The sequence below is a fragment of the Drosophila kikkawai genome, chromosome 2R (genome assembly GCF_030179895.1).
Source record: "Drosophila kikkawai strain 14028-0561.14 chromosome 2R, DkikHiC1v2, whole genome shotgun sequence".
Classification (NCBI taxonomy): Eukaryota; Metazoa; Arthropoda; class Insecta; order Diptera; family Drosophilidae; genus Drosophila; species Drosophila kikkawai.
The window spans coordinates 13765754-13793544 of record NC_091729.1 but is presented as its reverse complement, the minus strand read 5'-3'; the positions used below and the strand labels follow the sequence as shown (position 1 = coordinate 13793544).

The window sequence follows — 27791 nt, the reverse complement described above, 5'->3', positions numbered from 1 at the left end:
TCTGCCGACGAAATCATAAAATCAAATATGCATTGAATTACCGTGTACGGAAGGACAATTATATTATACCTTCTTCTGACTACCGAAAAAGAGCCAGAAAAACCAAAGAAATGAAAAAGGGAAAGTAAGCCGACGAAAAAAAAAAAAGGAATATTTAACTCAATTTGCTGGCCGTAAATTTGGTACCACAAGCAGCTGGGCCGCCGCCTCATCCTCAGCCTCCTCCCGTGAAAAAAAAAGAACCCTAAATCGGCCGCATTTTTCACTCAACATTTTGCCGGTGTACAAATTTTGTGCGTTGTTTTTTTCTGCTGTTTTTTTGTTCTTTATTTTTATTCCCGTTTATGCGCAAAAGTGCGTGTAATTCAATTTTTCATGCGCCATGTGACAAGGGATGTGGCATTGGGAAAAGTGGGGCTGTGGGGGAGCGGTGTTGTTAACGGCTACCTTTTCTGCTGCGAAATTAAGACAAGGGAAAATATGCGCTAAGGGCATATAATACATATACATATTTGGCACGCAATTTCCCACGGCAATGTCCTTCTTATATTGATGGCCGATCCCTTTATCGTTATCAATTTTTGATGCCTTTTTGAACCCTTTTTTTTCTGCAGGGTTTTTAAGTTTATTTTCTGTTTTTTCTTGGGAGTTTCCTTAACGAAGAAGGGATTTCCATTTTGTTTTTCTTTTGTATAGTAAATGTGTTTTAAAAATGTTGCATTTTGTGGGGTAATAAGGCTGATCCTGAGATCCTAGCGGCGTGCGCGTTGGCGCGAACGAGAACGAGTACGACCACGCATAGCCATAGTTCGTGCAGCGGAACCAGTTGCTGCTCCTACTGCTGCGGCTGATGCAGATCCTACTGCAGATCCTGTTCCTGCAGCGGCCGCTCCTTCTCCTACAGCTGCTCCTGTTGCTGCTGCAACTGCTCCAGCGGCTCCTATTGCTGCTCCCATTGCTGCTCCTCTTCCCATTCCTCTTGCCGGTCCTGTTCCGGCACCCGTTCCCAAGACTCCTGCTGCTCCACCTGCTGCTCCAAGCCCAGTTGCTCCTGGAGCTGATCCATACACTATGCGATACAAATTTGCAGCATTATGCACCAGTTGGCGATTGGACATGAGAACCGTGCGTCCAACGCTTGGCGGAGGCATTGCCCAGTCACCGCTGAAACCCTCATCCATCATGCTGCGCTGAATGGCCATCTGCAGCTCGTAGTTGGCAAAGGCACTGGGGGATGTTGTGTGGCTAATGGTTGTCCCCCCAGACAACGGTGGCTCTCCTGAAGTTGACTGCTGCTGTGGTTGCGACTGCGACTGCTGCTGCTGCTGCTGAGACTCTCCCCCTGAAGCCGTGGACGCAACTCCCGATGACGAAGCTGCCACTACGGTTGGCAGCGAGGCCGTTGGGACAACCGTTGACAACGAGGCCGCCAGCTGACGTGCCAAGCTGCGGCTGGGCACGACAATCTCCTCTATGTCCAACGCAGTTGAAGAATCGCTGCGGTCGAGTATAAGATCATCCAACTCCTCCGCATCCTCATCCTCCAGCTGAAGATCCGCCTCGAAGCCGCCGCAATCATCCGGATTAATGCGTCGCGAGAATTCCACAAAGTTGTGGAAGCCCGGCGACAAGAACTGACCCAGACCCTGGCCCACCGACGAGGTGCTTGGCCCATCATAGTCTTCCTCCTGCTGGGCAAGGTACTGGACATTGCACTCGTAGGCGATCATGCTCTCGTATGGGGAACGGGCAAAGTTGATCAGCTCGTGGACAAAATGAGTCGTTTTGGGCCCCAGATGCTTGGTCAGCGCCTCCTTAAACTGGTCACTGCGCATGCTCATCAGCGGCAGCATGTCCATGATGAGCTCGAAGACAGCGAAGACTTCGCTCTTGCCGCGCAGCAGGACAGAGACATCGCGGTTCACCCAGTTCATGACGCGATGGACTTCATAGGGACTATGACTAGGTGGAGAATATTAAAAATTAGTTAACTCTCCTCCTCTTCTTGAGGCGGAGACTCACCTGTAAGTCTGTGGCGACCATTCACGAAAACCGCGTACCTGGCGTCCCGGCAGGGAGTACAAGGAATTGGCGTACACGTAGATGCGCCATTGGACCATCTGACGAGGCATCATGATCCTGACCAGCTTAAAGCAATCACTACGAACCCCAACCTCCTCTGCTGGTGAAATTGATGAATGCAAAATTCCTTGGAAGTGCAAATCTTCAATGTCTCGATTCAATTGTTCCGCTTGAAGGCTCAAGTTACACACGCACACTCTTGTCTTTTCTTGATGACAAATTTTTCACAAATATTTATTTAACAAAGCTTAGGCTGCATGTAAACAATCGGTAACTTATTGATCTTGTGGCGACACCCCCAAGTGCTGCACAAAACTTGAAATAAACAAATTATTAAAAAGAAATTGCCGCCGAGATCGAAAGCCAGAAAAAAGCTGCGTTTCACGTTCACTGCAAAGACCTGTCTACACGTGCACTGCTAAGACCTGTCTACACGTTCACTGCCAAGACCTCTCTACACGTTACGATGTCCATAGATGTAGGAACGTTGGAATTTTTGAAGCAAAGAACAACGCCAACTGAAAAAATAATTAATAATTAATAAATAAAATATTAATAAATGATATTTCATTTAATTTTATTAAAAGTTAATATTTAGATTTAGCACTAAGGTCTAAAAAATTGTTATATATTAATTGAATTTTATTTTGAAGTAATAAGGGAATTCCCTTAAGCTAGTTAAGACCTGTCTACACTACTCTAGTTTAAAACAAAATATAAAATTTATAAAATCAAAACTAAAAAAAACTATCAACACAGATTAAACAGTCCGTAAGTCCAGATCATCTTTAGATTATAAAGATAAATAATTTTTTTTTAACCGAAATTTAACAATTAATTATATTGAACCCAAAAAAAGTAATGCAAAACTTGTTACCATTTAATCATTACATTTATTATGTATTTGATTCGTATTATAGTTATAATTCTTCCGTTTTTGTTCTTTGTATGCAGAATACTCTAAAATTAATAACTGGCCACGCCCATTCGTGCAAAAAAAACATTAACACACCTGTCATACAATGAACCAGCGCTGAGTTCTATGGTTTTTAAGCTACGAAGACAGTTGCCACTATAATTATATTTATAATTATGCATTAATAGTTTGGTATTTTTTATAAATATACATTTACAGTAGGGACCGTTGATCGAATGGATTTATTTGAAGGGTGGGGGTGGGGGTAAACATTAAGGGTATATATGCAATATATATATGTATTATAATGTATGTATGTAAGTGTATATCCGAATAATATGTACATCTTAAAATGGCAACCTTAGGCCTAGGCTTACAACTAAAGTTTAAGCTTACGTAGCAAATTATTTACTATTTTTTTTCATATTTTTTGGGTTCAGGAATCGAAACGCGACGAGACGGAAACCAGGTGAACTATATTTAAAATTACAAATTTAAAAGAACCTCCTCATCCACCTACTCTTGTCAATCCCATAATCACCATCCTCGTCTTCATCGTCGTTGTGGTTATCATTAATATTCTCCGCCAAGTCTCTTTCTTCTACAGCATTTCCCTGCTCCTCCTCCTCCTCTTCGTCGTCGTCCTCGTTCTCCTCAGCTTCCTCGTCCTCATCTTCCTCCTCGTCCTCATCAGCCGTGGCCGTATCCTCGGCAGTTTCCACAACTGCTTCCTCAGCCGCCTCCTCCAAGGCATAATTACCAGTGCGCTCATGGCGCAGAAAGTTGAGGGCCACATCTATAAGAGAGGGTGCCATGTCGTCCTCATCCTCCAAAGGCAGAGCCTCGCGCATAAGGGGATCACTGCCATAGCTGGCCGCTCTCCAATTGAATGAACTCAGTGGCCCCGAGCTCGTTGTGGCCGTAGTTGAGCTGCTGGCCAAACTGGCACTCTGGCTGGACAGATTGCTGTGATTGCTGCAGCTGCGTCGGCGTTTGGGAGCACTGCAGCCTGGCGTTTCGGTGTCTTCCGGCGGGGTGGGATGCTGTGCCTCCTCCTCCTCCGTGGGTTCCTGCTGCTGCTCCTGCTTCTGCTCTTCTTCCTTTGGCTGCTGAGACTGCTGCTGCTGCTCCTCCTCATCGTCATCCCCATTATCATCCTCGTCGGGCATTTGCAGCTCCAGCTTGAGGGGCTTGCGATCCTCCAGAGTGGCCTCCGCCTTGAGAGTGGCTCGCAAGGCGCTGAGCTGCAAATTCTCCGTGCTGTCATCATCCGAATCATCGCTGCTGGTGTTACTCTTGTTGCGTTCGGGAAAATGTGGTTCTAAAAGCGAAAAATTCAAAAAATTACTTGGTGTCTTCTGGGAATAAGAAATAGTGCCAGTTCCCCGGAAACTCACCCGATGACTCAGAGCTTTCGCCAGCGGACTCGTCAGCACACGAACTACAGCTGTCACTGCTACTTTGCTGCTGCTGCTCCGGCTGCGTCTGCATCTGCGGCTGTTCCTTTTCTGCCTGCTCCTCCACTGCAGGCTCTGCTGGTGTCCCCTCCTCCCGTTCAGCTTCCGCTGCTTGCCTTTTGGTGCGTTTGAGGGCTTTTCCTTTGCTCCTCGGAGATTTGCCTGAGCCTTTCCTTGTGGCCACCGTCTTCCGTGCCTTTTTCTTAGCCGAAGGATTGAAGGAACTGCTATCGGTGCTGCTTTCCTCATCGCTGCTGGTGGTCCAGCCAAAGGATGAGCTGCTGTCGGTGGTGCTCTCAGTGGCACACCGGGCGGGGATGGTGGAACGTCGCTGTCGCGATCTCTTTGAGCGTGTGGAACGCGTGGAGCGCATTTGATCTTGACGCCGGACCTCGGCCATCATCAGCTTCCAGTTTTTGCCCCTGGTGGCCGCTGCACTCGTGCTGGGACCCATGTATAGAAAGGGACGCGAGGATTGGTCCGTGGTTGCCTGATCAATCCCCGCCTGATCCTCGGGATTGCCCGCGGCTGCTGAAGGAGCCGCAGGTGTTTCATTTTGTTCATTGACAAACACCACATCCGAGTCACTGTCTGAACCCAGACTCACTTGCTCGGGCGTTCTCAGATGCGGTGGCTTCAGCTCGAGAACGAACACACACTCGTCCTCCTCGCCAGAGCTGCTGCTGCTGCTGCTCTGCAATTCGATGTGGGCACTAACGGGTAGAGTGGCGCCAGCATGGCGACGGCTGGGATTGCTTCCATCATTGATGGCAGCCACCTCAGCATTGGCGGCCGCGTCGCCATCATCAATCTCAATGATCTCGGCTCCCGCCGCCTCACCGCCACCTGCTGGCGCTGGACGTCGCATGCTTAGGTTAATGGCCACGGTCTGTGATCCCACATTGGATGTGGTGGCGGCTCGACGTATGGAGATGCCCGGCAGTTCGCTGCCATCACTGGCCATGGTCACACTAAACGAATGCGTGGCACTGGGATTTGTTACAATCACACTGGTGGACGGACGTCCCCCTGCTCCAGATCCTCCTCCTCCTCCTCCATTGGCAGTGCTCCATTCATTAGACGCCTCAGCATTTGCCACATCGCCATCTACGCCATCGCCCACCTCCAAGTGTAGATCACTCTCGTTGGAGGACTGTGTCTCCACCATGTCCAGCAGATCCACTTCCACCTCTTCGGCCACCCGAGCAGAGTACTGAACGACATGGTCGTAACCAATCATATCGAAGGGGGAGCGAGCAAAGTTGAACAGCTCGTGGATGAAGTGGCTCGTTCGATCGCCCAAATAGGGCGACAGGCGGCGACGGAATGTGGGTCCCAGGATATTGGTCATCGGCAGGATATCATGCATCAGCTGCATCACAGTGCCCACGCTGTGGGCGGCATTCCTTAGGAGGCAGACAATGTCGCGCTGAATCCAAGGCATCAGGCGATGCATCTGGGCGGGATTGTTTCTGCAACAGCAAGAGTTTTAGTAGGTTATCCAAGTAAAGGTCATACTAAACTTACCTGTAAAAGCGGGCACTCCACTCGCGAAAGTGTCCCGTCAGGCTGTCGCTCACTGGCAGGGCATATAGCTTTCTATCGTAGACATAGCGCCGCCACAGCTGAATCAGCGAGCTGCTGCCAGCGGTGGCTGCATCCGTATCGTGGCGGTAAAAGTTCATCAGCTCCCAGCGATAAGGCTCGAAGCGATTGTAGGTGTGACGGCCACCTGAAGCCTCCACAGCGGGCAAAACCTCCTCAGCGGCCAGGACTCCTCCCGCTACTCCTGCTGCACCGCTTCCGGCGCCAATGCCTCCCTCAATGTCATTGGTCATTACGGCCTGGTTCTGGACCAGAGGCATGAATCTGGGACGCCGGACAATGTGGAAACGCATTGCCGGATGATCCGGCTGCGAAGGCGACGAGGTCTGCACTGGATAGCGATCGTAGTCGTCCAGGGTGCGCACATTATGGATGATGGTCTTGAAGCGCTGCTTGCACAGTGGGCACTCGGCCTTGATCTGGATTTGGAAGGAGATTAAGAGTGATTAGAGATTACAGATCTTTGAGATTTGCCACCACTCACCTTGCTCCACTCGCAGAGGCACTTGAAGCAGAACTGATGCATGCAGGAGTCCGTAAAGCACTTCCTGTGGCACCGCGACAGGCAGATGGCGCAGTTGGGCGGCGGTGAGGAGCGTCCCCCGGAGGCAGCGGCACTGGTTCCGGGATCCCCGCTGCCGCTGCCACTGCCTGCCTCGTTGTCACCCGACTCGCTGCCGCTTTCCGTGAGATCGGCAAACTTCATGGCCGACGCAGGCAGTGTGAGTGTGCCGCTGGTGGCGCCCGCTTCCACGATCACCGAGGCGCCCACATCTTCCGCAAAGGAGGATGCAGCGGCATCCGCATCTGGCGGCACCTCCTCCGCCATCGTCGTCGCAGTCGTCGGCAGAGGGCTGCGAAACGACACGAAATCGGGGACCGGAAAATGGGCGAGAGAGCTGCTTTGCCTGCAATCGGAGTTTTTGTGTCTACTCTGGCCTCCTCTTCCTCTCCGCTCTCGGCTCACCCTCGCCCCCTCACACCAACAACACTCTTCAATCAGGCGCTCTCACTCGCTCTTACGGGCACGCTACTCTATCATCTGGTTCGCAATTCGCCTCATGCGTCGTTTTCCAGGCTCCTTTTACGGGCCAGCGGCCACTGTAGCCGTTGCCTTATCCAGTCTGGACGATAGCCGGATCCTTGGAGCTAGCCTCTGCACTATTTTAAGTCCGGAATTTGCACAAAAACCTGGAGATATCGACGACTGAAAAACGTAAGAAACTCGACTTTTTTAGTGATATGGTAGGACCGTTCGTCGGTGAACGCGAAATACTCAAATCCGTGTACGACGCCAAACGGAATAACGATATTTTATTAAATAATTCACAAGAATACGAAACGAAAGCAAAATTTTTTTGATTTGTTTATTGTTTAAATAATAAGCATGGGAAATTGATTATCTTAATTTCGTGTTCTGTTTACATTCCTTTTTTATGAAATTAGAAAAAGGGGTAAAGTGATGTTTATATTTAGTTTGAAGAATTGGATTATTTTGGAAAGGGGAAATTTTGGAGAATATAATTGGGTACAGTATATGGTTTTCTTATTGTTTTATTAAATTTTATAAAATTGATAACATAGGAAGTGAAAAAGTTTATAGATTTAAATAAATTAAATAGAGAATATAACCTAAATTAAAATGTTTATAATAATAATTCAATTAAAAAATAGATGTTACAATTGCTTGTGAAATAATAAAGATAAAGAAGATCTAGAACTCTCTAATGTTTACAATTGTAACGGGCCCGATATAACTAGTTTTGGCATTTGAAAAGAAAGCCACAATGGTAACATTAATCTATCGATAATGGCAATTTCTTGTTCTTGTGGCGTCTATTTCAATTTGTGCTTTATTATTTGAAAATATCATTTAAAATGAATCGCCGCAACAAGCGCACATCCTTCAACCAACTTACCTTTTTCCTGGACACCATGGAGGCGAATCCGCGCCTGGCAGCCAACAAACTAAGTCGCGCCTGCGACGCCAAGAAGTGGAAAGAGATGAGTGTCGAGCTGAACCAGTGCCCTGTGGGTCCCAAGTTGTCGGCCGAAGACTGGCGTAAGGTGAGTGCTGGGGTGCTGTCCGGAAATTTGTGCTCCTCCCAACTAATCCTAGTAATCTCCCCCAGCGCCTGAATGACTGGAAGAACACAACGCACTCCAAGTACCGACGCAGCGTCACTGCCGGCAACAGGACCATGAACGCACAGGAAACCCGTTGTATGCGTATTTTCTTCGGGGAACCATGTTCCCAAGAGCCTGTACAGTTCGATGAGTATCCGGACTACGAAGAGGATCAGCCGGAAGAGCAGGAGTATATCGAAGAGGAGCCACAAGCACAGTACCAGGAACTGGAGCCAGAAGAGGAAAATGCAGCCGCCATGCTTATCAGTAGAGCGGAGCAGAATTCTGCCCAAAGAATTAGACTGCAAAACCCCGAATCAATCATCTATGAAGGTTGGTGTGCCAGCGGCAAACTCGTGATAGCAACTCTATATAATCCTGTACATTTTCAGTTGAGACTATTCTGCCAACTAATACCTCTGAGGAGGAATCAGTTTTGTCCTTCGGCAAGGAAATCCAACACCAGATAAAACGCATATCCGACATCCATAAAGCCGCCCTGGACTTCAAGATTGCCCGCTTCAAGTACAAAAATCCGGGATTCGAATTCAATTTGGGGAATATTTAGTATAAGACAGTTGAATACTAAAGCATATGTTAACTTTAATGTGTAAGCATCATCTAGTGACCTGTTAATTCTTCTAAGAATGGGGTAAAAGTGGAGCCGCCCCTTAAGTAAAGTTTATTACTATGTACAGGTTGACCAAAACTCAGTTGAAAAATAAATAATCATTATTTTTATACGAATTTGTTGAAAATATATGAAGATTGAATGGTTTTAAGAAATTAATAACAATAATGGTTTTTATATGCATAAATAAATGTTATATAAAATCAAAAGATATATCGGTATTCCCGAAATTTACTTTTTAAATCATTACTTAAAATACGAATTAAATTCTGGTAGTGACTTTAATAATATTAAATTAATTCTTATTATTATTTATATATGTTATTTTATTTACAAAAAATAAAATAACACCTTAAAATCATTTTTAAACTCAAAGAAAATTGGTAGGACACTTTGAACTATCGGAAAACGCTACTTGTTAAGAAATTATATATAATTCTTTAATATATTTACGTCAAATCAACATAATTGTTAAAAATTTGTTAATTTTCAAAAATAATTTTGTGCAATATCAATGCTATACATATAAATGAATATAGCTCGATATATCGATATCGATACTATCGCATGCCATCACTGACGCTCCGTATGCAGCCCTACTTTTCTGAATTTTTTTTTACATGCCACCGAAAATCCCCTAACGCCTGCAATTGTTTGTGAACACTTCGCATCGTTTTGGTGGCGTCGATTTTGCATTTCAAGAACTCCTTGAACCAGCGTTTTAAGCTTAAAGAAACAACAAGGGGAGCACTATCGGAGCACAGCGTGGTCAGTGCATGAGTTCCAAGATGGATCGCCGCAAGAAGCGCACGTCCTCGGACCAGTACCAGATGTACATTGATATGATGGAGAACGACCCAATTTTCGCCACCGGCCGAGTGCCGCGCGATTACGACCTGAATTATCTCACAAAGAAGTGGAAGGAGCTCTCCGACAGGCTAAACAAGTGCAGCTCGGGTCCCACACTCACGCCGGAGGAGTGGCGCAAGGTGAGCGCATCCCCCCCCCGAGTACACCCAAAACCCCTTCTCTAATCCCCCCCTATTGCCGATTTAGCGCCTAAATGACTGGAAGAACACCACTCGCTGCAAGTACAGACGCAGCCTGCTCTCCACCGAAAAGGACATAGCAATGACTGCGCTGGAGAACCGAGCTCTGGATCTCTTTGGCAAGGTGCCCACCACCACTGGCGAAACGCTGATGAATTTAAAGTCGGAGAAAGATGATCACGAAGACGATCTGGAGGAGATGGGACAGCGTACATCGGCGGCATTTCAAAAGGAACTGCAAGCAGCCGTCGAGGAGGCCATCAACGATGAGGTGGAGGAGGAGGAGATGCTGGAAGAGCATGTCGACCAGGAGGATATGCTCGATGAGAATCTGGCGGACAATGGAGGTGGGGCCGGCGGCATCGATGGCTCTGCAGCGGCCACCACAGCGGTAAATACGGGCGGCGGCACTTATCGCACCATTGTCGTGGACAACACATCCTTCGAGCAGGTGGATGAGGATGCCCAGGCCATGCAGCCGCATCCGGTGGAGTTTGTCACAGCAAGGCGACCGGCTGCAGCGGTTATCAATCCGGGTTCAGCCTCCACGGGCAGTAAGCTAATCAATGGCGAGATGCCGGTCAAGAGGATGAGGACACAGGCCCGGGAACAGATTATTTACGAAGGTAAAATCGCTTGGTACCTTTATACTTACCTTTTTATAAACTGCCATGTTTTTCTAGTTAAAAACGCTCCGCGCTGTATTTCCAACATGCAAGCTGTGCCGCCGCTGCACAACACCAAGCTGGAGAGGGAACCCAGCTCACAGCTGAGCACTGCCTTGAGCAGCAACGATGCCCAGCAGATTGCCCATCAGCTGAAGCGGCTGGCTGACATTAACTACGAGACCCTGCAGTTTGAGATAGCCCGCTTCAAGTTTAACAATCCGGGCTTCCAGTACAATCCGCCGTCCTTATAGTGCACCATCAGCTCCTCCAGCAGCAGCAGCAGCGGCAGCAGGTCCCAGCTCCAGGGCCGGCAGAAGCAGCAGCAGCAGCGGCAGCAGTAGTAGCATCATATGGATCAGCTTTAGCAATTAGTAAAAGAAACCGAAGGGAACGAGTGAGCACCGTCAACTCGAATTGTATAAATCTGTCGCCGCCGGAGAACAGAAATCATAACTTATAATATTAGCCAGTTTTAGTTTAAAATTGACATAGATTTGTATTCATTTCTAATACAAAAACAAACACCACTTTTATTACGATATATATCCCATAATGTCTAAGCTCTTAATGTGTAATATTACCTAAAAGTCAACTAAAATTGGACAAGTAATTTTAAACGCGCGTTGTATGTAAATGTAAAGAATAAAGTTTACCAATGATAAATATGTGCGAGCTGGTGTGTCATGGTTTGCTCCACCTTTTGCCTGTTTGTTGCATTTTTAGGCTTTATTTATGACGCCGGCCAAGAATCGAAGCCAACACGAAAAGTCCATTAATCAAAAAAGGCTGAGAGAGAGATGGCGTCGACAACGCATATGCATTGTGTCCGGAGCTGGAGCGAGCTCTGGGATTTTGTGTTGGTTCGGGTTTGGCTTTGAGCCTGGATTTGGGTCATTTAACCTGACCGCCAACTAGTGGGCGCACTTTGTAACTGTCAGGAGGGCCCCAGAGGCGGCTCTGGCTCTGCTTCGATGCGAAAGAAATCACTTGTAGCTGTTATGGTGTGTGCCCGATGCTGATGCAACAAGTGCCGATCCAAGTCCTCCGCAGCAGCTCCTCCTTCTACTTCTCATCCTCTCTGACTGTATAACTGCAATGGGCAATAGATCATTTGCAGGCCGTGCGCTGCGAATCATAAATTACCAAAGACGACGACGCGATGGCGACGAGGTTGCCGCTGAGGTTCAGACCTCCGCCATGGGACGACGACGCATGGCGTTCCGTTAGGAATCGTTGCCATCTCGATGATAACTGCACAACACGTCGTATGCTTAATCTGTTCTTTTCGGAGAGGATGCACTGGGAGAATATGAAGAGGGCGATTGGGTTTAAAGTTTAAAATTTTTATTTGTATATTTATTTATTTACTTTTTCAAATGGATGTTTAGCCATTTTTTTAACAAATAAAAATTTTAAAAAAATCATAACTAAGTCAAAAAGATATTAATTTCAATTCGGAAAGCTGTGTTATGTTAGTTTTTATTAGGTTAACAAATCTGCATACCTAATTTAATATTTCAGGAAATTAAATTTTTTGCGGATTTTTGAGAATTTTAATGATGTAACCCCTTATAAAATTGTGAAAAAATTTAGAACAATTTTTTTTTCTCAGAAACATCTTACTCGACTCTTCTTTTTATTCTGATTAATAATATATATGATTTACAGGGTCGGAAATAACTCCTTTACTGCGTTAGTAGTTTCTGAATATATATATAATATAAAATATAGTACCCTTAAAGAGTCTAATAAAATATTTACATTTTAAAAATGAAGACCTTATTATAATTATTTAGTGAATATAATATTAAATATTTCTAAACAAAATAAAAAACTTTATACCTTCTAACTTGATCCTTAAAAGTTTTTTTAAAGTGTCTTTGAATATTTTTTAAAGTTATAATACAATCTAAAGATTTTTGCAGTGCTTTTTCTTCCGCTTTTCCGCCTCCTCTTGGTGTGGGTGCCGCTCGCTCTTTGATGAAAAGCCCGCTGGCAAAGCTGATTAACCTACACACACACACTCACTCACTCACTCACACACTCGATGCGAGTACGTCCCGGGGAAATGAGTGTCTGGAGCCCAGATGTCTTCTTCTCACGTGGCGGCTCCATCCTGGCCCTGAGTCGTTCCACAGAGTGCATGGCCAGTCCATTAAATAGTTCGTGTTGCACTCGTTTCGCGATGGGTCTGGGTCTGGGTCTCTGGTCTGGGATTGGGTTTTCGTTCTGGGTTTGGGTTTTGGGCCAGGACACACACACATGATGATAGCCAGCGTGCAGAATTGACCCCTCGAAATAAAATTTCAGCAAAAAATAAAACTAGAATGCAATATGCTGAGACTCGAAGCTGGGAATGCTGTTTGAGAAAGATTTGCTTCATGGGAATTTATTTATGAGATCAGGATAAAACATTGTTAAAGTGTTTAAAATTAAAATTTAATAAAGAAATTTATAAAAATGCTGGCTTATTATGTTTCCCCTTCCATCATTTCCTAAAAACCAACTAGAAATACCCTTTTTGCCAGGACATGAAAATGCAAAGAGGATACAGTATCCCTCTGCTCCTGCTTGCATATTGATGAATCTCTCCGTCTGCTTCATGTTTTATGGAATCAAAAACTACGGAATCCGAATCCAAAATCCTACCAGGCGAAGCTTTACCTGTTATTCTAACTCATTTCAATTTCTCTACCAGGTGTGTCAGTATATTTTTCTGAAACCATTCAGGTGTATCTATATATTTTTCTGAAACGAAAGAAAACATTCTTTAAATAATAACAAACTCTAAATAACATTGAAACGAATCAGAATGAATCGGATTGAAATTGCTGTAGCCTCGCCAGAAAGGCAACGCATCGATTTTGTTATATCGAAAAATATGCCACTCTATAAGGTAATGCAAGCTTACGCGGATTATTATGGGATCAATCGTAGCACCTTAGAGTTCCGTTTACGGGGCCTAAGGGTTCGGAATACTGATACTGCCCGTCTTTTAAATATGCGTGCAAAGGATATTATAACAGTTCAAAATGTTCCGCAACAGGGACACTAAATAAATAAATGATAACTCTCTACAAGAATTTATGTTAATTAATATTGGAAGCCAACAAATCAGACTTTACAAGTTTGAAATGAAGATCCCTTTACTGGAAATACCTTTCCATCACATATCTCTCTCATAAGGACACTGCTTGGGGTATATTTTTTTAAATTTCCTTAAAAAAATCTAACTAAATGTTTTGCAGATGCGTTTAATTCAAGCAGATGACTTCCTGCTCAAGAGCTGCAAAAATATATTATTACAAACATTATACAGTACATTATATACATTATATAAATTTGTTGAATAAAAAATTCTCCCAAGAGAAAAACACACTTTTCCACATCAGAACTTAATCGGTGACACTTTTTTCCCCGCATTATTCTATCAACATTTTTATTTAAAAAAAAAGGTTAAAGGTCCGAATATGGTATTAATTTAAGGCCAAGACCATGGTCAAGGCACACACATGTGTGTATGCTTGGGAACCGCCGCCAAACTGGTCACAACTTGCAACTTACAACTGCCAACTTGCAACCTTTCAACCATTATTCTGGCGCAAAAGTGCAAAGCGTTTTTATGCTGGCGATTATTACGCTTGATCCTGAAGCACCGAAGGGTCAATTGATGTTTGTGATGACGCTGAATTGTGCTGTTGCAACGTCGTACCCACAGCAACATGCAGCAAACATCGGCGAGCAGCATGCAACAACATTGTGGTCGCTTGCCCGCAATTTGCGTTGGAATTTTAAGCATAGACGAATATTCGCCATTTCTTTTATAAGGTTATTTCCAGGGGATAAAAAGAGAACATTAAATTATGCTAAGAAATTTATAAAAAATTATTTAAAGGTTTAAATAAAAATAAAATAAAAGTTTTCAGTTGAAAAAGTGCTGTTCTATACACTTATTTTTTTAAAGAATTTCCAGGCAATTAAGATTTTAATTTATTCATATTATATTTTCTTCTCAAAGCAACAAACATATATTTTTGTTGGAATTTAAAACAAATATTTAATAAGAATATTTTTTAATGGAAAAATGTGCTGTTCCTTAAATCAATATAAGCAATTTAAGTATATTTTCATCTTAAAGCAACACACAGATTTTTGTTAGCTCCTTTTTCTTTTTCAAATTTTTCTCATCCCCCAAAACTTTTGTGGAACAAACCTTATTTTATATTTTGGCTGTTGCATTTCTTGGCTGGCAGCGATAAAGCGTCAGCAGCAATATTCCTTTTGTGCTTCGGCCAGTTTTTGATATATCACTAAGCCAAGATAATGCCCTCTAGCTAAATCGGGCCATCATCAAAAGCCGGCTTTTGATATAGAAATTATTTATAGGCGAACGATGATGATGACGACGACGACGACGATGACGATGGTCGCTTTGGTCTCTTGGTCGCCTGGTCACTCGGCAATCGTAAATCTAAAGATCCTTTTCTTAAAAGCTTAATTCCGAGCAATTATTGTGGGCCAGCTGGGTATGGGATCGCGCTCTTCCTCATATCAAATTTGATGGCCGAGTGGCTGGCTCCTAGCTGCTCCTGCTGCTGCTGTCCAGCGTGTAATTATATTAGCATGATCTATGCCATTACGGCGCACACACATCGATATGCGGCAATTAGTGCTGCGGCCGAACAACAAGTACGACTATCGGTACAAACAATATAGCCAGCGGGCGTTTATGGCCAACGACATGGCCATTATTGACGCCACTCGATGGACTCGATGGACGTTGGCCATCATCGATTGCTGCGGCGGCGGCGTAGGCTCCATGTTGCCGCTGCTGCAAGCTGCGATACTGCTGCTGTCGCCACCGTTGCAGCAGCATGCAAATTGTCGGCGTACTAAGCGGTTTCCAAAGTTTAGAGGGGGGCAGACAGGCTTCAGTGTTGGCCGAAAGAACCTATTTTGAAAGCAGGTCAGGCGGGAAAAAGGCGGAAAAATAGCCTAGGATATGGAAATTCAATACAAAATTTGCCTTGTGTTTCAAATTATAATTTGTATTGCCTTACTTATTTATAATAGATATTTCTTCCTATCGAATTATCAAGTATGTCAAGCAAGAAGCTTAAAAAAATTATTAGTTAGTTATTTAGGATTGATTTTTGAATAATTTTTTTGCCTTAAATAAACAGTTCCTTTAAAAAGGCTGAATCGATCAGCACTATTTTTGGATATAATGGGAGATGGGGAAAATTGTCCAAACTAAACTGAAAAAAAATATAGAGCTCGGAAATGGCGCCCTCTCAGCCGAAAGTCATAAACACGCGCTAATTGCAGCCATGATTTGTTGGGGCTCGCGACAGCAACAACAGCAGGAGCAACATTAGCAGCAACATTTACCCATACCAGGAGCAACATCCACTCAAATCGAAGCCTAATTGCCACTAAATGCCAGTTTTCGTTGGCGACATCAAACGTAAAGCTTTCAGCGTTAAAATGGAAAAAAAAAACGTTCTAGCCTCTCTGATTTATAAACAAAATTTAACAGCCAAACAACACAGGGGAGTTAGGGCATTAAAAATGATGTAGTTGCTCCTGGTGATGCTGATGTTGCTGCTGCTGCTGCCGGCCTGCTACCTCCTGCCCTGCAATTAGGCGCCACTCCTGGCGGGGTGGTCCATGTGTCCATGTCGCCAGTGTGGCGATCGATCCAACGTTCGATATACAAATCGATTGCTTGATCTCTCACTTGCTGGAGCAACTCCAACTGCCAAGGAGCAGCAGCTCGCGTGGTCAGCGCCAATTACTTAGAGCATATCAATTATATTACAGCCAATACATTGTAAAATAAATGCCCAGAATGATAGCCAGTTGCAGTTGCTGCTGCTGGCTGCTGTTTGTAATTGAACTGCGGGTATTGCGAAATTATTATTTTGTGCATTTGCAATTGCAAGTGGATGCATCAGCAGCAGAGGCAGCAGCAGCAGCAGCAGCAAACAGAACCTCTCAACCTTCCATCCTGCGTGTCTGTTCATATGTTTTCATTACTTTTGCCCATTATGCGTGTACGTGACGCACAATTTCAAATTGCCAGAGTCTGCGTTTTAGCCAGGAATCGGTAGTAAAGAGCCAAGGGGGCTAAAAGCAGAGGGCCCTGGTCTCAGGTCTCGGGCTACGGCTCATAAGCCGGATACCCGGCGTCCAAATGCGCACAGTTCCAGCATTGACTTGCAACTCATTGCTCCTGCTCCTGCCTTTCGAGTCAGAGATGCCAGAATTATCGTTATTAAATATAAAATAAATATTTAAATGTATTCAAATAAGAAAGTAATAAATTTTGACAATTAAAAATGGCAATTCCTTCTTTGTTCTTTGGCAAATACAGGTTTTACCCATAAAAACTTATAGTTAAATTATACTTTTTCTTTTGTTTATGTAATATTTTAAAGATTTAGCAACTGTTTCTTTAGAAAATAAATAAATTTATCCTCAAAATAAGGACAGCTCTGATACCATCCATGGATCGTCGTCTGTTTGTGGCTTTTGTTTGCTGTTCAAGTTTACAATTTTAATGCACTGCCACTTGACTGTTGACAGTGGTGCGTTGCTGTTGTTGCTTTTGCTGTTGCTGTTGCCGATGTTGTGCTGCTGTGTGTGTTTTGTGTGTTGTTGGGTTATTGATTTTATGCTGTGTACGTGAACGCAACCTTGCCGGTAGTCGCTGGTGTTGCCGCTGAGCTGCTGCTGCTGCTACATTTAGCTCTCATTTCGCACATGCCTCCCAAAAATGAAAAGCATGTTTATGTTTCCTTCTTTCTGAGGAAGCCATCAACACATGCTGATTCATAGTGTGGAGAGCAATGCTTTAAAGCCGCTTTTAAACCAAGGCTAGGCAAATATCTAGAAGGAAGGTTATACATTATTGAAAGGAATTGAACCCTTTATTTAATAATTCTCAGAACATATATAGTTTTCAAGAAAACAAATATAGATCTCTAGAAATTCAAAATAACAAAAATATCGATATAAAACCCATATAGCCGACACCTATATCCCACCTAGAGATAGGTGACCCAAAACCCCATTAGGGGCCACTTGAAATCGCCCCCCATTAAGGGCATCCTCTGCAATGGTTGGGATTCCTTGGCTGACATCGTTAGGGCGCTACAATTGCTACAATTGCTGAATATGATTGAAGTACTTCGAAGGTAACGAGGCATCAGCAGCCAAAGCCGTGGACATGGCCTCCATATCAAACTGGCATCAAACAATTTCAAATGGATCGAATGAGAAATCGACAGAGCCTGGCCAATTGCTGTTGCAAGTTGCAAGTTGCAACCGATGTTGCTGCTTTGTATGCATGCAATGAACGTGATCGGTTGCAATTTCAGCAACTGGAGAACAAAGTGGCCAAGACTGGTGAGGATCGGAGGTGATTGTACACTCTAAGGAAAATATTATTAAATTCTAATTTTAATAAAGTAATTAAATTGTATATTTTTAAATGTTTTCAAAGTAAAGGAAAAGAAAAAGATGCCTCAGGTTATAAAAACCCTAAAAGGGACGTCGAAATGTAAGCAATACTAATTTGTTGAACCCAAAAAGTATGGTATATTGGTTTCTTTTTTTAATAAAAATATAAATTTTACTAAAATAACCAATTTAATTAAAATTCCGTAGATTCTTTTGAAAAACTACAAAAATATTTACATTAAAATAAATCAAACTTTCTTCAAGGTGTATCTTAGATCGGTGATCAGAGCGACAATGTTGCCGACGCACAGGAGCAACATCAACGACGTGGCTGCAATGTTGCTGCCACTTTTCACCGGGTCCCAGTCCCGATGATTGAAATTCTAAGACCTCAGACTGAATACTGAATCCGAAACTGACTCGAAGTCGAAGACCAAGTCCAAAGTCGTTTGACGCTGACCTTTTCGCATGAGAATCATCGATGATGGATGCACTGCCAGCCAGAGTCAGCTCGATCTGGGCTTCGAAACAGCTGGGAAAACGGGGGAAAAGCATTGGAAAAGCTGCGGATACGGAGTGCGATGTCAGCCGGAGCTGTCAGTACGTGCAGCTCGTCATGGGCAATTTAAGTGCAAGGAAAGTTGGCTTCGATCGATGGTGATTTGTTTTTTTGGGGGAATTCGCACAACTAGTACTTTAAAGTACAACTGAAAACTAATAGCTTAATTAAACTAATTGCTAACTGAGACCCACACATATTGGAAGGATTTCTGTGATTTTTTCCAGCTTTACAGTATCACTTTTCCTATAAGCACATAACCAGCGCCCACTGTACGCACCACGCGATGGATAATTGCGCTCACCCATCGAGGAGGTACAAAAAAAAAATCTGAGAAAAGCAAAGAAAAGTCAAGAAAAGCCAACTTCTTTTGAGTCGTCAATGTTGTCGTTGTTGTCGTTCCATTCCATCGTGGAATTTCACAGCGAAGCATGGAAATTTGTTCGATGGCTTGTCTTTCTGCCTCGCTGCTCCTCCACTCCCTGCACCCCCCACTATTCCTCTCTCCGGCTTGTTTGTTTGATTTGGATTTGATTTGATTTCCAGCCAGAGCAGTTCTACCTTTTACTCCTGCATTCTTCACTCTCTCCTGCCGCCTGCCGCCTGCCTCGCTGGCACCCACCTTCCGGACCTATTCAAATGCTCTCTCACAGTTTCTTGACCTCTCTCTCTGTCTCTCCTGGTCGTCGCCGTGTGACGCAGTCGCAGTTGCAGTTGTAACTGCACATGCGCGCGTCTTGTTCCTGTGCCCCGACTCCTGCTCCTCGCCACGTCCCTTTTCCACCGCCCCCAATTGGCCGTTTGGCAATTTTGCAGCGTTGCACATCCCTCCTCCCCCTGGCCGTTGTTGCTATTGCGGGAAATGCGATTGACGGTAATTGGTTGACGTTTGTCTTATTTAAATTTGTTTTCTTTGTGATTTTTTTTCAACGTCGCTGCTTCTGCTGCTGATTCTTCTGTTGGAGCTACTCCCGCCTGATTCTTGCACGCTCCCATGCTTTGATACCCTTTAGAAGGAGATGTGGGGATAACGTATACGACATGGTTCTTAAAATATTAGGAAACAAATGTTCTTACTTGTTAAAATAGTCTACAGTTTCCTCATAAAACTTTATATATTTTATTTTCAATTTAAAATTTAAGCAATGTTAATATATTCCTCAATTACTGGACACCAGCAATTCGTAACGATTGCTCCACTTCCAGATCCATTTCTCGTTTCCTTTATGGACTTTTCTCAAGCTGTTCCAACTGCTCTTCCAGCACCGTTCTCCTCGGCCTTCCTTTCGCTACTTCCAGTTGGGTCTGTGGCGCGCGGCGTGCAACTTTAATTGAAATGAAATGAGTTTCGTCGATTTGTGTTCTCGGAATTTGTTTTTTGATTGTTTTCTTGTAAATTTGAATGATTATCGAGCCAGTTGCAGCATTTGTTGCAGTTGCAGCAGCAGCAGCAGTTGCGCAATTGCTGTGGCAAAAAGAAGAAGGAAACAAAATAAACAAGCCGACGAGCGGAGCGTAATTGCAGATCACATGGATCAAAGACCCTAGCTTGTGTGTGTGTGTGGTGTGTGTGTGTATGGGAAGGGAAGTTTGCATTTTTCAACTCCACCTCCTCCTTTCTTTCTCATCCTGGGACTCGCTCTGATCGATAGCCGGTACTATCGATAATTGAGCTGCGAGAACTTTTAATTGTGTGTTTGTGTCGCGGAAGCGTTTTCGAACTGGGCCAGAATTTCACAAAGCAAAAGCCAATTTGTTACCGCTATATCGGCCAGGTATCGCTTGCATCGCGATAAAGCCACTGCCGCGCTAAACGTGGCCACTTCCTCGAGTAAATAAACGGATAACATGGTGAAAAAAAACTAAGGTAATTGCTATATTTGGGAATTTATTTGAAACTAATTTTAGATTTGAGATATAAACTCCTATTTACTATATTATTTAACTCTTTATTAAAATGTATATAAATTACCAACTTATATAAGATCCTGTAACATGCATCTCATATAATTTAAGATTTATAATCCCTTTGATTTTCTCTCTGTGCATTGGCCAACGAACCGCGGGAAACCGAAGGAATAGTCAGAGATTGAAACCGAAACTGATGCGTAGTTTAGGGCGATTTACACACAGTTTAAACAGACATCCCAGATACAAATCTCAGGTTTTCCCAAGAGGGGGTGGCATGACGGAGGCGGGAGTGAGGGGCCAGGAGCAACAGACTGAAGGCAGAGCAGCTGCAGGACCAGTCTTCCTGGTGCCATAACTGTAGCAAATGGCCAGGCAACATGCAGGTCTCGAATCTCGGTTCTTGGACTTCTCAACCCGCACCTTAACCTTAACCTTCTGTAACTGCATGTGAGATCTATGACATAAGCTTTTTAAATATATATTGATTAAGGGGGTTTATATTTCAAGATATTTAATATAGAAAAAATGATATATATTTTCTGATTATTCTTTTCCTAATTAAAATTCTTTTTAGAGGAAGTTTATACGTCTTAATCCTGCAACTATTATTTTAACAGAAATTCTGGTTTAATTCTTTTAGTTTTACCCTCCCTATTGCCTTCTATACTCCCTGAAAACCATTAATTATTAACCTGCTTTTAAAACAGGATTTGTAAGGATCTTAAAGGTATATATTTCTGGTTCTCAGAGGGTTAAGCCGACACTAAACTTGCGCCTTGAGAGCTCCAAAGATCTCCGGCGTGGGCGTCTGTTGTGGTTATAAATTGCACATTTGATGAGCAGAGAAACGTTTATGGTTCTCCCCGATCTGCAGTCTCTTCCCAGTCCCCCATTCTTTCCGTTCTACAGAATCTCTTGTCCCGGGGAATCTCTCAGCCTCTGCCTTTTAGCGCTTGCATGCGGCTGATTAATTCTGCCAACGTCATAAACGTGATGATATCGCAATACAAGCGCAATTTTTCATGTTATTCAATTCGTTGCCCCCAGCTCCCAGCAACGTAGCTATGAAGCTCCAAAGCTCCAGTTCCTGCCACAGCTGCAAGTAAAATTTATACACGGGAAGATATATAGTGGAAATTAGTATGAAATGTATTTTAAAATATATATTTTAGAGTTAAGAATTCCCTTTTTGTGTATATGTTGAGAATGTGAAAGAATTCTAATATTTCTTTAAGAGATTCTACTTTCTAATTCATTTTAAAGGTATCGTTAATCTTTATGGAAAGATAAACTTCCCCTAAAAAATAATTAGAATTAAAAAGTAGTTAAGTAATTGAGTTTTTCTATACAAAAACTTTTCATTAATTTAAATATTGTAGTTATATACTTAATTGTTAATATAATATGAATAAAAATTACCTTTAATTTAAGTTAGCTTTTTCAAAATAATTACAATTTCCCTCAGTGTATCATTGCTCTACAATGTATTTGCATATCGCTTTTTTATGCGGCATTACGAAAGACTTAAGCGGCAAACTCGCGTGGCAGCAGTTTCGATATTGCAACTAATTACCAGCATTAACGCAATTTCGTCTTCATAAAGACTCGGTTCCGCATTGCTCCCCCACCAGTCTCCCCCAGAGCCCCCCAGAGCCTCATTGGCACCCCTTTTCAACTCCCTGCTATTGAGATTTAATTCGATTCTTTGCCCAAACGCGGACAGGTGTCTATGAGGCTATAAGGCAGGTGTTTCGGCTCATTGTCTGCCGGCCAGGAAGCATTTGGCATGCGTTCATTTATTTAAACTGAATTTTTTTTTTACGCTTTGCGTCTGCGTTTTCCTATTTTTTGTGTGTTCGAGAAAAACTGCGCAATTTTCATTGATTTTGGTCAGAGCTGGGTTGGGTTGTGCTGCTTGTTGCTGTTGTTATTGCCACCTTTTACGGTTTAGTATTGCAGTGTATTTAGACATGTGAGATCACATTTAATATAATGGGGGATCCGTGTGGGGAATATATAATTTCTATCGATTTGCTTTGAATACTATAGCACGTTTTATGGTTTATCAAAAAAAATGTGGTATTTTATAAAATAAATTTTTGAAATTCTTGAGGCATTTTTGGGAGGTTCTAAATATTTATATCTTATGCATTAATCATCCAAAAATCTTTTAAAATAAATATATATTCTGCAGAAAGTGAGAAAATTTAAAATAAATATTTTTTGAGTGAAGTTTTATGATAAATATGTAAGTTATAAGTCACACACTTCTATGTATTTCATTTGCAGTTGCCTTATATGAGTTATTAAGTTCATTCCAGACCTAAATCAAATCTTTTCAATAGCATATTTCGCACTTTTAATAAATGGGATAATTACCCAGTCCAGTTTCCACTTGCAAATCAGTTTTTTACTTATAAATTATAGGTATTTCCAGTTCCCCAGCGATTCCCCTACTTTTCACCTGTACAGCGTTCACCTGGCCATTGTTTATGGCCAGGTCAGGTAATTATTGAGTCAATTTCCAGGCCGTTAAGCTTTCATTGGATAGTTTTGCTGTCGATGCCGCCCACACACAAGAAATGGAATGCAAAGTCCAAAGCCAAGACAACTTTCAACGATTCGAGATTGTTTTTTTGCATATACATTTATTTTTCTGAGACATTTATTTAGACACAAATACAAGTTATATATTATAGTTATATATATATGTATAATGTAAGTTATATACTCCCTATTTATAGGCCATATAAGCTGGATAATACAACTAAAATGTACATACTAAACGACTAAGACAATGCGATTGCGAGCTGGGGGGTTGGTTTGTCAGGGGGATTTCGCGCGGGGCTCTGAGCAAATTAATTACTAAACAAGAGCTGTTCGTTTATCAACACAGATTTGCACAACATTTAAATTATGAGGAGGAAATTCATTACATTAATTTATAAATTCATTTTAGCTAGATTTAGTTGCTTGTGTGTTGATTCGTTTTTTTTTTTTTTTTTTGCATAACATTGTCTAAATGATTGATATATGGTTGATTGATAATACATATATTCATATAGTGCTTACTATTAGTTACACTTTTTATCATTTATAAGCTAAGTATCTCGTTTATAGACAACTAATTTTTGTTTATGGAATTTAAGAGTTCGTTTTCCGTTTTGTGAAGTTTGACTGAATCGCTTTAAATGGCTTTTCATTTAATTATAGAAAGTATGGTTCGCAGTAATAATTAAATTAAACATTAAATTAAAATCACAATTTTATAGACTTGATGTGTTGTGTGTGTGTGTGTGTGTGTGTATGTGTGTGTGGTTGGTTGTTGTGTAAGCAAAAACAATATAAAGAACAAGATGCGTTAAAGCAACCAACAATTTCCTTAAAAATCGCATGCCGTTACTCATCTTATTCACTATATTGTCCTTGTTATAACTGCATGTGTGTGTGTGCTGGCAGCATTTATTTGTATTTTTTTTGGGGATCCATCCATTAAAAATATTCTCTTTAAATATTTTTATTTTTGTCATCCTTCTTTGCTCTCTCTATAAATCTCTCTACAATTCTGGGCATAGCAGGGAAAGGCACAATTCAATGTTAATTAAAATTGCTGCTGCAAGCTAAACGGTGAAAGCTGCAAGAAAATAATAAAAAAAAACAAAGACGAAGAACTCTATTAGTTTGTTGGCTTAGTCTGCACGAATTTAATAAGCGGAAAAACAATCAAAACGCAGCACGATTTGCATGGCCATTCAACTCCCACTCCCACCTCCCATTCCAAACTCACCTGCAGGAACACACACAGCGTGCCGGATATTTAAGTTGCTCTTCTTTTTTTTATTTGTGGCTTATTTTGTTTCAGTTTTCCTCTGTTACTGTCTCTGTCTGTATTTGTTGTTGTTGTTATTGTGTTTGTTGTTGTTGTTGTTGTGGGGGTCGATGGCAGCTAGAAACGAGTTGGCAACTCATCCTCATTATCCTCTTTCTCCTCCTCATCGTCATCATTGGTGATCATCATGGGTGCCACTTGCTCGTCCTGAAGTCAAATCCACATCCATCCTACAGATACAGCGTCGCCTGCTGCCGTTGGTCAAAGTGATGGATGTAGAGCTTCTTCTTTGACTTCTCCTTCGACGGCCGCAGATCCCACACCAGGTTGGACAGACTCCTCGGCCGGGACAGGCGGCGGGTCTTCTTCTCGGGCAGCTTGTTCGAGTCCCCGGATGTCCGTCCGCCGCTGCGCGATGAGTCCAGGGTGCCCTCACGTGGATTGTGATGATTGTTGCTGCTGGAACTCCGACTATGGGGCAGGGGCAGTGGCAGGGGCAAAGGATGCGGTGTCGACAGGTAGCCGTGGACATTGAGAATGCTACCGCACTTGAGCACCACATCGGGTGGTGTGCCCGGCGTGGCAGGGGTTCCATTAGCTCCAACTCCTGGTCCTGTTCCCGGTCCTACTCCTGTTGCGGATGACTTGCCGTGGGCTGAGATCGTCGGCGGCGTCACGGAGGAGCAGTTGTTGTTGTCCGGCGTCAGCTGTAGGCTGCTGAGACTCTTGTACCTTGGGTAAATAAATTAATAAAAAAATTTTTATATGTTAAAAATGTTGAAGGAAATATTTAATTTAATATTTCTTAATAGCAACCTCCCTAATAGGACCTCTAAATTTATATTTCCTAAATTATTTAACTCTTAAAGAAAGAAATCTAAACTAGAAAGTTAATGTTGTTTTTAAAGACAGCTTCTTAAGAGGCATCGCTATATAAGCTTTGAAAATAAATCTTTTATACATTTGCATATGGCAAAACTTTGCAAAACGTTTTGTTTAAATTAGCATTTCATGTTTTTAATAGAAAAAGATAGTTCCCAAAGAGCGTAAAAAGAAAAGATCTCACATTCTTCAAGTCTATTTAAGGTGTTACGGCTATGATTTGCAGAGGTTACAAATATTTATCGAAAAAAAAGTCCGGGAAAAGACTGATATATAAAAATATCTCTCACAATATAATATTACAACTTTTGTAAACTTTCTTATATCCATTTTTTTTAAATTGATAATTATATAGATGTGGAATCTTTTTTTGATATTAATACTCCTATATATAAAAGTGAAAATAGAACGTTTAAATATCGATTTTTATATCGAATTTCGCTTTCAAAAATGATATTTCTTTATTTTCGGATAGCCCAATTTTAACTTCTCAAAATAAGTTCTTGTAGACCCTTTATCTTGATTTTTAAATATTTAAGAATAGTCCTAGATGTGTCCTTAACTATCTAAGATTTGTTTCTATCTCTCTCTCTCTTCATTTTCATTAATTTTCCCTAAAAGGACCTCCTTACCTGATGTGAAACAGCGGCGACTGCGGCTCCAGTGCCTGTTCCTTGCTCGGCAGATGATTGTTGGGCGTCAGCACCTTGCCATGATGGGGATGCGGATGTGGATGCGGATGCGAACCATGGGAGGCGTGATGAGCAGCTGCCACAGCGGCTGCCGCTGCATTGGCCACCGCGTTGGCTGTATTCCCATTGGGAGTTGGCGGCTGCTGACTGTGACTGTTGTGGGTGGTGTGGATATGACTGTGACTATGGCTGTGACTGTGACTGTGACTGTGCGTGTGACTGTGACTGGTGCCCGTGGAGTTGCCATTGCTGCTGCTCCCAGCACTGTGGGCATTCTTGATGTAAAGCTTTGGTAGAGTGGGACGCTGGCGCTTCTCGGCCGGCTTCTTGCCGGGTATCGTCTCGATGGGCGGCGGCACCGGCTTGATGTCCTCTTGAATATGGCCATGATGGTAGTGGTTAACCAGATGATGGTGGTGGTGATGACCAGTATGACCACCACTACTGCTGTGCTTGTTTGACTCCAGGCTGCTGTAGTTGTTGTTACCCGAGGTGGTGGCCTGCTGCTGCTGCTGGCCGGGATGCACTGGCGCCCGGATCAGACTGCAGTAGTTGCCACTGCCGCTGTCCGTGTGATGGGAGCGCAGCGTGGGCGACTCGCAGATGGGCTCGAACCGGGCCAAGCCCTTCGAGAGCGGCGTAAGACCGCGCACATAATCATAGATATGATCGATCTCGTTATACTCCTCGGCAATCTCGCTGCTGCTCAGTGCCTGCTGCTGCTGCTTTGACCAGGAGTCGCAGGAGGCACTCTTGCGCAGCACATAGCCACTCTCCGCCAAGCCACTGGCCACGCCCGCCGCCGAGGGCAGCATCACCACAGGCAGGCGTCCTCCGCCACCGCCATTGCGACTGCTGAACTTGGAGTCCTTCTTCTCCTTCTCGCTCAGCTTGAGATCCACGATCTGGAGGCGATCGCGTGCATCCGCCAGCAGGCGCTGGGCCTTGTCCAGAAAGCGTGTGTACTCGATAAAGTGCTCCAGCTGCTCCATGTTCTTGGCCCGCTGCAGCTTGATCTTGGCATTGAGGGGCACTGGCACCAGATCCGTGTCCTTTTGCAGTGGCAAAGCGAAGATCCTGTCGATCTCCACGCAGCCAAGGAGGCGGAGTTCAGGGACAAAGGGTTGCTTCAAGCCCTTGGGCGCACTGCCGTGGACGAGTCTGGGGAAGTGAACAGATTGGGGATTAAGGATTAAGGTTAGCACTTTATTCTCCTAAATTCTGTAAGGACTATATATATTTTCCTGCAACTTATAGATCTCTTAATCCTAGAACTCACCTCACTATGACCGGCATCCTTTTGAGCAGGAGATTCTTGACGGTGTGCACACCGCTGATGCTGTCCTCGCGTGCAATGGGCGAGAACTTGGCTTTGGTATCGAGTGGCAGATTGATGATCTCGTCCTTGATGTTCCGACACTGCAGGTACTTCCCGTTGTCGTTCATGGTGGTCAGCAGTTCACCGGCATGAATGGTTCGGTTCATTTGCTGGCAGCGAAAGGTCTCGCGGACAAGGACACGGGCATTCCTTCGGCGTGACAACTCCAGGACCGAGTCAATGCATCGCGTGGAGCGACCGTCCTCGCTGAGGAGCTCGAAATAGCCGCCATAGGTCTCTGGGATGAGGACCTTAGCACCCACATTCGTAGGCTTACGTCCCTCCTTGATCTTGATGGGTTGCGCCAGGATTTGATATTTTTTGCCGGCGCTCAGAAACAGAGCGGTGCTCTGGAGCGACGGCGCCGAAAGGGTGGGCACCCCAAGGGCCTGGTGCTGGCCCTTGAGGATCTTGGCCACCGCCGGCAGCGGCTGCTTGGAGAAGTCGCGCAGGTAGACGGGCGTGGCATCGCCGAAGCGGGAGGCGGCCAGTATGATTTGGCCATCGGTGGCGGCCATGTCGCGGTTGAAGAACGAGAGCA

The 27791-nt window shown here is 43.6% G+C and overlaps 5 protein-coding genes and 1 long non-coding RNA gene across 9 annotated transcripts; 3 read left to right on the top strand and 3 right to left on the bottom strand.

Annotated features, from left to right (window-relative positions):
- Nucleotides 1-280: 280 nt before the first annotated feature.
- Nucleotides 281-2157, bottom strand: LOC108082358 (autotransporter adhesin BpaC). Its single transcript, XM_017177698.3, has 2 exons — nt 2023-2157; nt 281-1962 (listed from the first exon to the last, which is right to left on the bottom strand). Exons 1-2 carry the CDS (start codon nt 2133-2135, stop codon nt 753-755), a joined length of 1323 nt encoding a protein of 440 aa, XP_017033187.1. The 5' UTR covers nt 2136-2157; the 3' UTR covers nt 281-752.
- A 307-nt stretch (nt 2158-2464) lies between these two features.
- On the bottom strand, nt 2465-8120 carry Topors (Topoisomerase I-interacting protein). 4 transcript variants are annotated; one of them, XM_070283727.1, is made up of 6 exons: nt 7980-8120; nt 6545-7267; nt 5983-6479; nt 4396-5927; nt 3519-4319; nt 2465-2600 (listed from the first exon to the last, which is right to left on the bottom strand). In XM_070283727.1, exons 2-6 carry the CDS (start codon nt 6887-6889, stop codon nt 2512-2514), a joined length of 3264 nt encoding a protein of 1087 aa, XP_070139828.1. In that variant the 5' UTR covers nt 6890-7267; nt 7980-8120; the 3' UTR covers nt 2465-2511. The 4 variants fall into 4 exon arrangements, with proteins under 4 accessions (XP_070139828.1, XP_070139827.1, XP_070139829.1 ...); XM_070283726.1 differs by lacking the exon at nt 7980-8120 and having other exon boundaries at nt 6545-7457; XM_070283728.1 differs by lacking the exon at nt 7980-8120 and having other exon boundaries at nt 2471-2600; nt 3540-4319; nt 6545-7457.
- Nucleotides 7807-8986, top strand: LOC108082357 (uncharacterized). The gene is made up of 3 exons (XM_017177697.3): nt 7807-8127; nt 8193-8520; nt 8580-8986. The coding sequence occupies exons 1-3, from the start codon at nt 7939-7941 to the stop codon at nt 8753-8755; spliced, it is 693 nt and encodes a 230-aa protein (XP_017033186.1). The 5' UTR covers nt 7807-7938; the 3' UTR covers nt 8756-8986.
- A 470-nt stretch (nt 8987-9456) lies between these two features.
- prod (proliferation disrupter) lies at nt 9457-11202 on the top strand. The gene is made up of 3 exons (XM_017178104.3): nt 9457-9807; nt 9875-10493; nt 10551-11202. The coding sequence occupies exons 1-3, from the start codon at nt 9595-9597 to the stop codon at nt 10784-10786; spliced, it is 1068 nt and encodes a 355-aa protein (XP_017033593.1). The 5' UTR covers nt 9457-9594; the 3' UTR covers nt 10787-11202.
- Nucleotides 11203-13221: 2019 nt separating this feature from the next.
- On the top strand, nt 13222-13913 carry LOC121502923 (uncharacterized). Its single transcript, XR_005991122.2, has 2 exons — nt 13222-13734; nt 13784-13913. It is a non-coding gene; the product is annotated as an uncharacterized lncRNA (long non-coding RNA).
- Nucleotides 13914-23131: 9218 nt separating this feature from the next.
- On the bottom strand, nt 23132-27768 carry LOC108082524 (uncharacterized). Its single transcript, XM_017177953.3, has 4 exons — nt 27152-27768; nt 25813-27033; nt 24257-25030; nt 23132-24103 (listed from the first exon to the last, which is right to left on the bottom strand). Exons 1-3 carry the CDS (start codon nt 27766-27768, stop codon nt 24529-24531), a joined length of 2340 nt encoding a protein of 779 aa, XP_017033442.1. The 3' UTR covers nt 23132-24103; nt 24257-24528.
- Between the last annotated feature and the right edge of the window lie 23 nt (nt 27769-27791).